Source organism: Homarus americanus, unplaced genomic scaffold, assembly GCF_018991925.1.
Source record: "Homarus americanus isolate GMGI-L3 unplaced genomic scaffold, GMGI_Hamer_2.0 scaffold33452, whole genome shotgun sequence".
Taxonomy (NCBI): Eukaryota; Metazoa; Arthropoda; class Malacostraca; order Decapoda; family Nephropidae; genus Homarus; species Homarus americanus.
Genome location: NW_024750321.1, coordinates 112,871 through 124,096, shown reverse-complemented (window position 1 = coordinate 124,096; position 11,226 = coordinate 112,871). Strand labels below are relative to the sequence as shown.

The 11,226-nt window shown below is 50.2% G+C and overlaps 1 protein-coding gene across 1 annotated transcript; it reads left to right on the top strand.

The window, feature by feature from the left end:
* Positions 1-2,456: 2,456 nt before the first annotated feature.
* LOC121854033 lies at positions 2,457-10,277 on the top strand. The gene is made up of 2 exons (XM_042348418.1): positions 2,457-2,580; positions 9,727-10,277. The coding sequence occupies exons 1-2, from the start codon at positions 2,457-2,459 to the stop codon at positions 10,275-10,277; spliced, it is 675 nt and encodes a 224-aa protein (XP_042204352.1).
* Positions 10,278-11,226: the final 949 nt, after the last annotated feature.

Here is an 11,226-nt window from a genome sequence, read left to right as displayed (position 1 = left end):
TATCCTCTGTTTTCCACTTCTTACTCCTCTTCTCCTTCCTCCCCCAGTTTGGCCTCGTCTTAGGAGTTCACACAACTGCTGCAGCACTTCTTACCTTCCCCCTTCTGTTATTGCCTCGTTTTTACACTTGCTATTTCTTCACTACTTGCCTTTATCCTTCTTCTACTGATGGTGGAGGCGGGGGGCCGTGACAAGAGGAGGCGGAGGAAGAGGAGGTGAGGCGGTGGTAGTGGTGGTGGAGGAGGAGGAGGTATCCAGCACAAACCAGGCGTGACATGTGGGGAGCACCGCCGTGATAAATAATGGCCTCACCACACCCGCACACCACACACACACACACCACACACACACACACACACACACACACACACACACACACACACACACACACACACACCCACACACACACACCAACACACACACACACACACACACACACACACACTCACACCACACACACACCACACACACCACACACACACACACACACCACACACACACACACCACACACCCACACAGCACACACACCCACACACACACACACACACCACACACACCCACCACACACCCACACCACACCACACACACACACACACACACACCCCACACCCCAGCACCACACACACACACACACACACACACACCACACACCACACACACACACACACACACACACACCCACACACACACACACCCACACCCCACACCACACACCCACACACACACACCACACCACACACACACACACACACACACACCACACACACACCGCACCACACACACACACCGCACCACACACACACACACACACACCACACACACCACACCACCACACCACACACACACACACACACACACACACACACACACACACACCACACACACACACACACACCACACACACACACACACACACCACACACACCACACACACACACACACACACACACACACACACACACACACACCACACCACACACACACCACACACACCCACACACACACACACACACACACACACACACACACACACACACACACACCACACACACACCACACACACACACTCACACACACACCCACACACCACACACACACACACACACACCTCACACACACACCACACACCACACACCACACCACACACACACACACCGCACCACACACACACACACACACACACACACACACACACACACACACACACACACACACACACAGCCACACACACACACACACACACACGGCAGCTAACCACCGTGGCCTACACTGGACAGCAGAATGGAAAGAGTGATTATGGTTGACAGGAGTGGGCGGGAAAGGTGTGGCCAGAGGTGTTGCATCAGTGGGCGGCGGGGAAATGTGCAGGAATGGGCGGAGGGTGAGTGGGTGGCGGGGAAGAGGAGCAGGTGTGGGCGGCAGGTGGCAGGTGTGATAGTGGGCGGCAAGGGAGCATTGCAGAGTGGGCGGCAGGTGGCGGGTGATGTAGTGGGCAGCAAGGGGCATTGTGGGCGGCAGGTGGCGATGGAGGTGTGATGTGGGCGGCAGTTGCAGAGTGGGCGGCAGGTGGCGGCGTGGAGGTGATGTAGTGGGCGGCAATACTGCTGGTGACTAATGTAACGACCCCACCACTGTGATGTGTGTGTGTGTGTGTGTGTGTGTGTGTGTGTGTGTGTCAAAATGCAACCATTGCACGCTTGTCAGGTAGTCAGGTGTTGAGTTTAGTAGGCAGGTGAACGGGTTAACTTGAGGACACACACACACACACACCACACACACACACACACACACACACACACACACACACACCTTCAGATGGTTTATTTACACGACAAGTACTCTGTAACCTTACTATAGCTGTGAGTGGCTTTGAACCCTTAGCAACACATCACACAAACCCTCAACAACCCTTATGACTAAATGTGTTGAACCATGAATGAATGTTTCCCTGAGAGGATTTTAAGACGATGGTTCCGTGCTACAACAATAACATCAGCAACAACAACAACATCATCATCAACAATACCACCAACAACAACAATAACATCAAGAAGAACAATAACATCAACAACAACAACAACAACAACATCAATAACAACAACATCAATAACAACAACAACAACGCCACTTCAGCACGCCCGAAACAAGTCACTTAACATAGCATTTATAACTAATGTACACTAACATAGCACACCATTCTGGATAACTATAGAATCTAATAAAATGCGGTTATAATGCTGCAAAATGATACATAATGCTCTATAATGCAGTTATAAGCTGTATAATGCTATATAATGCTACAAAATGCTATACAATGCTGTGAAATGATATATAATGCTATAAAATGTCATATAATGCTCTATAATGCTGCAATATGCTATATAAGGCTGTAAAATACAGTACATAATTCTGTAAAAGTTATATAATGCTGTAAAATGCTATGTAATGCTGCAAAATGCTGTGTAATGCTGTAAAAATGTCTTTAGTGCTGAATAATGTTGGATTACACAGCACTTTGTCTCCCACACGGGGCGTTGAGCATCATGACAGACACAGGCGACAGGAAATTCCATTCTCTGGTAGGTTAGGTTAGGTTAGGTTAGGTTAGGTTAGGTTAGGTTAGGTTAGGTTAGGTTAGGTTAGGTTAGGTTAGGTTAGGTTAAGGCGATTAATCCTCAGGAGTTATACAATGAGCTGGGGTGTCTAATCTTCAGGTGATCATCGATTGCTAAAACTTCGTCGCTAGAATCCGCAAAAGGAGTCTGGATTATTGAGGATATTTTTACGGGGGTAGAGGGGAGGAGGTGGGGGCAGGGGGAAGAGGTGGAGGAAGTGCAGGGGGAGGAGGAGGAGATGGGGAGGTGGTGGAGGGGTAAGGGCATGGCGGTGCGGACGTCGTCAGTATCTGGTGGGAGGCCTTTGGTGGTGCAGGTGTGAGGGAACGTACCTGAGCTGCCCCACACCACGCCCAGGTAGAGCACTGATGGGGAGGTGTGGTGTGGGGAGGTGTGGTGGGAGGGTGTGGGGGTGTTGTGGAGGTGTGGGGGGGTGTGGGGGGAGGGTATAGAAGTATAAGAGAAAGAAGAAGAAGGCAAGGAGGAGAGAAAGTGTCCTCTCGGTAGCAGGTGTGTGAGGGTGTAGCAGGTGTGTGAGGGTGTAGCAGGTGTGTGAGTGTCAGTGTGCCGGAGACAAACCTGTTTACAGAGGCCAGAGTGTCACACTTCGAACACCCAGAGACACACAGGTGTAATCAGTGGACGTATGAGTGTAGTGAGGTATGATACACGGTGTATGTTTAACAGGTGTATGTGTATTACTCAGTGTAAGTATATTTTTGTTTCCTCCTATATATGCCCCTCCCATGTATGCCACCTCATGTATGCCCCCTCATGTATGCCGCCTCGTGTATGCCCCCTCATGTATGCCGCCTCATGTATGCCCCCTCGTGTATGCCTCCATGTATGCCGGGCAAGTGGGTCCTGGCTAGTCTCAGGTCGCCTCCCTCCTCAAGTCTATTAACTGCTTCGCCTCTAACTTGACTGGTTTAGTGTCTCTGTGGCTGATGTTTGCTGCCTGACGCTGCTGACACTGTTACTGATGTTGTGTACTACTGCTGAATCTGCCAATGTCATCCTCTGCTGATGTTGTATACTGATGTTGTCCCACTAACACTGCTCTTGTAATCTGATAAAACCTCTTCTGCTGCCCCCACCCGTCTGCTGCTGACGCTCGAGGTGTGCTGCTGCAGTATCACCTACTCCACCCAACACGGTTCATTACCCTCGAGCTGATGACGGCTGGTGCTTGTGGGGAGGTCGGTGCTGTCTGGTGCTATTATGAGAGAGAGAGAGAGACTGTATCCTCCAAATCAGTAGCAGGAGGACGAAGATGATGATGATGAGGAGGATGTGAAGGAGGATGTGGAGCAGGAAGAGGATGTGGAAGAAGAGGAAGAGGAGGAGGAGGAGGAGGAGGAGGAGGCTAGGCTGTATCACCACTAAACGCCAGATGAACCGCCTGAATGATGACGCCCCAGCTGCCTGCCGAGTGTGTGTGTGTGTAACCCCCTGCATGACTCTGTGAGATAGACTGATAACTCACCCTCCCTCCCTCCTGTCACTCTCCCTACCTCCACTCTCCCTCCCTCCTGTCACCCACCCTACCTCCCTCCTGCCACTCACCCTCACCCTCCCTCCTGCCACTTGCCTTACCCTCCTCCCTCCTGCCACTCTCGCCACACTCCTCCTTCCCTCATGCCACTCTCCCTTACACTCCCTCGCTTCCCTCGCCTGCTCTCCCTTACACTCCCTTCTTCCCTCCTGCCTCTCCTTACACACTCCCTCCTGCCACCCTCCCTTACACTCCCTCCTGCCACCTCCTTTACACCCTCTCCCTGCCACTCTCCCTTACACTCCTCCTTCCCTCCTGCCACTCTCCTTTACACTCCCTCCTGCCACCTCCCTTACACCCCTCCTGCCCACTCTCCTTACACTCCCTCCTTCCCTCCTGCCACTCTCCTTACACTCCTCCTTCCCTCTGCCACCCACCCTTACACTCCTTCTTGCCACACTCCCTCCTGCCACCCTCCTTACACCCCCTCCTGCCACACTCCCTCCTGCCACCCCTCCCTTCACCCCGTCCTGCCACACTCCCTCCTACCACCCTCCCTTACACCTCCTGCCACACTCCTCCTGCCACCCTCCCTTACACCCCCTCCTGCCACCTCCTTACACCCCCTCCTGCCACTCCCTCCTGCCACCCTCCCTTACCCCCTCCTGCCACACTCCCTCCTGCCTGCAAGAAGACCACTAGTTCGCTTATTGCTCCCCTTGTCGCCTGTCCACCACTCCACTAGCATAACAAGTATACTCTCTCTCTCTCTCTCTCTCTCTCTCTCTCTCTCTCTCTCTCTCTCTCTCTCTTTCTCTCCTCTCTCTCTCTCTCCTTTGTTACATGGTCACACTCTTTGTAACACTATCTTGTCGAAATGTCAGGGAGTCACACAATGCGTTACCTTGTGACATTTTGCTTTGAAGAAGATGTGTGTGTGTGTGTGTGTGTGTGTGTGTTTGTGTGTGTGTGTGGGGGGGGGGTAACCTTCAGAGGTGTGGGAGTAACAAGAGGTAGGGGGGGAGGTGTTTGATCAGTTGGCCTGGTTACCGCGACCTTCTGAGCTTTACCTGCGTCAGCCAGCTCCATGAATTCCAACCCTGACAAATTCACTAATTCACTAACTAACTGACTGACTGACTCACTCACTTACTCACTTATCCCTTCCCTCACTAACGCAACTTATGATCAATTCTTGGTGATTTGTGATTGATTAGGCTTCTTTTTTCACCTTACCCACCCAGAGTTGATCAAGGACTGGGTGTCGTCCAGTGACCATACCCAACAGCCCACAAAAACAATCAATAAATCAAACTTTATCTCGATATTTATTTATAACACAACTAAAATAAACGATAAAAAATATTAAACTTGTTGACTTGTGATTTTTATTTTTGTATTTATTTTCTTTGTATCTACGGACATAATTACATCACTGAATTATCATATTTTAAATCAGGGTCGCTTAATGGGTGTTAATGGCTAGTCGAGGTTGTGGTTACAGGAAAAAAAGACACACACACACACACACACACACACACACACACACACACACACACACACACACACACACACCCCACACACACACACACATACACACACATACACACACATACACACACACATGAGTTACAACTTATGAACATGTAACCCTCAGATTGTTACTCAAGTGTTGACACAGTGAGAGAGTTATGTACCTCGTAAATAACACAATTACATTCAGCCACCAACTCAAACTACAATACACGAGTCAATAGAGCAATTACTGAAGACCTACGGGGAGAAATTTCTACTACACGGTTGTTGATAAAATTCCTTCGTCATGTGTGAGTGTGTCTCTTCAGGATGTAACACCTCGGAATTATCGATAAATCCTCTATCATATCAACATAACTATTCTTAAAACATTCCCGCTTGTAAATCACGGAAGACATGTGAAAAATACAGACATGTGTAGAAAATGATGGTGTGTGTGTGTGTGTGTGTGTGTGGCTTTCTTCAAGGACTCCGTAAACACCGACATCAAGGCAGTTTATAAACATGAAAATAACGCGTTGGTGATCAGGAGGCGTTGTGTTAGCATAACTGGTATAACTGCTTGGGTGACTGGCCACTAGCACCACCTACCAGTCGAGCTAAACTGTCTTAACATCAACAAATCTAGAGACAGACAGTTTGTATTCTAATAACCTAACCTAACCTTGCGTACGGGGCCGCCTCGGAGCTGAATAAAATCATCTGTCGTTGAACAAATGAAAAATTAAAAGTCTGGTCCCTGTAGTGAAGTGTTTTTTAGTCATGTATATGGTGATGCTGTGTCTCCAATGCAGTAAAGTTACCAATGTTTATTTGACTCTTACCTGAAGGAGCCTCCGTCAGGTTATTCTCAAAGTGAAAAACACCAATTAGATGTATTTCAGCTACTGGCAGGAGACCATCCGTGTGTTCTACTAAAAAAAAAAAAAAAAAAAAAAAAAAAAATAGCCCTCGTGAGCCTCGGGACAAAGGTGTTTTACGTCACCTTTTACTAAGTCCGTCACGTGAGGCATTTAGGCAACATTTTCTCATTATTCCGGTTATCCAGGACGTTGTGTTGGCCAGCGGGAAGATAAACAGAGAGCCGGGTGTCTCACTTAACCTATTACGGCCGCTTATCAGTCACCAACCCAGATCTATAGAGACATATGTTCATAGGATCTTACGGTTAATTCGTAGGAGAAGGAAGAGAAGAGAAGTGAAACAGAAGGAAGAGGAGGGCGAAGAGGTGGAAGAGGAAGAAGAGAGAAAGAGGATTAAGTAATTAAAATATTTACGTACGATCTGTTGACTTTGTATTTTGTTTTAACTTCTATTAACACTATAACGTTTCTATTAACATCACTCGACAGTCACATGTTGTCAGTCAGGTGTGTTATATATACGCACAGCTGTTCCTTATAAACACCTGTCCTACGCTATTTACCTCATCCCATTACACCTGACCTACGTTAACTACCTCACCTCATAACACCCTTACTGACCCTTGACCCACCCCTGGCATTCTTATTGACCTTTGACCTCCTCCCTGGCGCCCTTATTGACCCATGACCTCCCTGGCACCCTTATTAACCCTGACCTCCTCCCTGACACCCTTATTGACCCTGACCTCCTCCCTGGCACCCTTACTGACCCTAACCTCCTCCCTGGCACTCTTATTGACCTTTGACCTCCTCCCTGGCACCCTTACTGACCCATGACCTCCCTGGCACCCTTATTGACCCTGATCTCCCTGGCAACTTTATTGACCCTGACTTCCTCCCTGGCACCCTTACTGACCCATGACCTCCCTGACACCCTTCTTGACCTTTGACCTCCCTGGCACTCTTCTTGGCCCTGACCACACACCTAACCCCCACCTCCTCTCGGTCAACCTCACTTATCCATAACTTCTGACCTGGCACTAACAAGCTCACACTGCTGGTGACCTTGGGTAGTGTGGCACTCTCCTACCTCATACTATGGTAGGGGGTGATTTCATGGGCAATTCGTGAGATGTCTGACCAGAGTGGTTGTGTTAGAGTGGTTGTGGTAGGGTGGTTAATGTGGGAGTGGTTGTGTGTGGTAGGGGTGGTTGTGGTAGGGGAGTTGTGGTGGGGGGAGTTATGGTGGGGGTGGTTGTAGGGTGTGGAGGGTGGTTGGGAGTGGCTGTGGTAGGAGGCTGTGGTAGGAGTGGTGTGCAGTGAGTGCAGGAAGTGGCTGTGGTAGGGAGTGGCTGTGGTAGGGAGTAGCTGTGCTAGTGATTGGCTGTGGTAGGGAGTGGCTGTGGTAGGAAGTGGCTGTGGTAGGGAGTGGCTGTGGTAGGAAGTGGCTGTGGTAGGAGCAAGAGGGAAGCTGTAGTAGATATGGTTGGTTGCCTCTGTGAGAACGTCTCCCTCCTCCTCCACCTCCGTACTTCCCGGCCCAGCAGAAGCCGTGATAGCCTGGCTGGCGTGACCTAGGAGCCAGTAAGCCAGGCCAGACACCAGCCGCCGCCACTGGACTGCCTGGCCTGGTCCCTCTGCATTATATATGGACGGGTGAGCTGGAGTAGGGCGAGTCTGGTGCAGCCTGTGTGTTCCGTGGGGTAGTGTCTATGTTACCAGACCCTTCCTCCCTCCCTCCCTGCCACACACACGCACACGGTTCTGAAACTCGAGTGTGTGTGTGTGTGTGTGTGTGTGTGTGTGTGTGTGTGTGTGTGTGTGTGAGGAGGAGGGGCGGGAACTACACACAGCAATGCGTACTCACACTTGTATACGCACAAACACGAGAAGACAGTATCATTCTGACATAACATTTTTATACAAACACAAACACTCACATGTAGTCTTGTATACACTAATATCGTCAATAAGAGGAGACTGTTAATTGAGAGTGCCAGTTAAGGGGTCAAGTCAAAGGGCCCGAAGATGACACCACATTAAACTTGAGCCTTTGTGTTCCAGTGTGACGTTAATACACAAGTGTCAGTCATATGTGGACGTCGATGGTGATCTCTAAACTATACACAAAAATCTCTCTTGGTTGGGGAGACAGACACTCAAGAGAGAGTTTTATATACGGGTTCCCTTAAAGGTTCCCATCTGACACAACACAACGTCCTCCTGATGATATAAAACCTCAAGAGCAATATTATGTCTCTTGTAAACTCCTACAGCCAACATTAATAAACTCTTTAAATTTCTCAATAAATTTATATCAGAAAACAACGACATAATGGGGTAGTTTACTGTGCCGATAGTAACTACGGTCATTATGTTTTCCACTCACGAACTTCCGGGAACTTTGACCTTATTTCTCTGTTTCCCTCCCACCACCCGGGGCGTTGTCCTGGATCCACAGTGGACCTAAGTGGCTCTCTGCACCCCTACCCACACACACCCTACCCACCACACCCACAACCATCCCACCCACACACCCTCACTGGTCTAATGTGGTGATATCCATGACAGGTCCTGGTATACACGCGCACACACTGAATAACTGTAATAAAGCCACCACCCTCACACCTCCACCCCTTAGCATGAACATCAACCACAACAGCAATAGAAAGAAGAGCACATGTTCCAATTGTACCATCTACAAGGATAGGAGCATCAGCACCAACAGCACCAGCAGCACCAGCAACACTATTACCATCAACAACAGCAGCACCACACCAGCACCATCAGCACCAACAGCACCAGCACCATCAACACTATTACCATCAACAACAGCAGCACCACACCCGCACCATCAGCACCAAGAGCACCAGCACCATCAACACTATTACCATCAACAACAGCAGCACCACACCCGCACCATCAGCACCAAGAGCACCAGCACCATCAACACTATTACCATCAACAACAGCAGCACCACCAGCACCATCAGCACCAACAGCACCAGCACCATCAACACTATACCATCAACAACAGCAGCACCACACCAGCACCATCAGCACCAACAGCACCAGCACCATCAACACTATTACCATCAACAACAGCAGCACCACACCAGCACCACACCAGCACCAGCACCACACCAGCACCATCAGCAGCATTAAAGGATCAAGTTGATGGTGCATATATAAGCCACAAGTGCTTCACCATCCCCAGCAACACACAAGGGGCCACCTGCAACACATGTGGCCACCTGCAACACATGTGGCCACCTGCAACACAAGGGGCCACCTGCAACACATGTGGCCACCTGCAACACATGTGACCACCTGCAACACAAGGGGCCACCTGCAACACATGTGGCCTACCTGCAACCTATGAGGGCCACCTGCAACACATGTGGCCACCTTACCTTCCCTGTCATGACAACCGCCTGCAACACAAGGGGCCACCTGCAACACATGTGGCCACCTGCAACACAAGGGGCCACCTGCAACACATGTGACCACCTGCAACACAAGGGGCCACCTGCAACACATGTGACCACCTGCAACACAAGGGGCCACCTGCAACACATGTGGCCACCTGCAACACAAGGGGCCACCTGCAACACATGTGGCCACCTGCAACACAAGGGGCCACCTGCAACACATGTGCCCACCTGCAACACTCAAGGCTACCTGCAACACAAGGGGCCACCTGCAACACATGTGGCCACCTGCAACACAAGGGGCCACCTGCAACACATGTGGCCACCTGCAACATAGGTTAGGAACACCTGCAACACAATGGGCTACCTGTAACATAAGAGAGGGCCACTTGCAACACACAAGGCCACCTGCAACATAAGAGAGGGCCACCTGCAACATAGGTTAGGACCACCTGCAACACAATGGGCTCCCTACAACATAAGAGGGGGTCTCCTGCAACACACAAGGCCATCTGCAACATAAGAGAGGGCCACCTGCAACCCACAAGGCCACCTGAAACATAAGAGAGGGCCACCTGCAACCCACAAGGCCATCTGCAACATATGAGCGGGCCACCTGCAACATTACCTTCTCCTGTCTGTCTCTCTGAATGAGCAATAAATACTAGGAACATGACGGAGGAAACCATATTCTATATATAACCTAACCTAACCTAGCCTAACCTAGCCTAACCTAAACTATTCTAAATCATTAGGTGAGGTTAGGTTAGGTCGCAGAACAGGTGTGACCCAGGTGTGACCACAGAAGCTCAGGAGAACAGGTGTGACCCAGGTGTGACCCAGGTGACTCTCTTGACTAGCCTGTAAGTCGACGTCACGATGGGTCAGTGGTCAGGCCCTTAAATGGGTCAGCCAGGGAGTTAGGGCCACGGGTGGGTGAAGAGTCATCCACCACACACACACACACACACACACACACACACACACACACACACACACACACGACTTGTTCTGAGAAACAGTGGTGGCAGCAGACTAGTGGGTGGAAACAGTGGTGGCAGCAGACTAGTGGGTGGGAACAGTGGCAGACTAGTGGGTGGAAACAGTGGTGGCAGCAGACTAGTGGGTGGAAACAGTGGTGGCAGCAGACTAGTGGGTGGAAACAGTGGTGGCAGCAGACTAGGTGGGTGGAAACAGTGTGGCAGCAGACTAGTGGTGAACAGGTGGCAGCAGACTAGTGGGTGGAACAGTGGTGGCAGCAGACTAGTGGGTGGAAACAGGTGGCA

What these genes read in the sequence shown, in the direction of transcription:
- LOC121854033 (XM_042348418.1), top strand. Translation starts at nt 2,457, where the DNA reads ATGCTGTGTAATGCTGTAAAAATGTCTTTAGTGCTGAATAATGTTGGA. An exon ending in ACAGGAAATTCCATTCTCTG is followed by an intron (nt 2,581 to 9,726) that starts GTAGGTTAGGTT and finishes CACCATCCCCAG; the next exon opens with CAACACACAAGGGGCCACCT.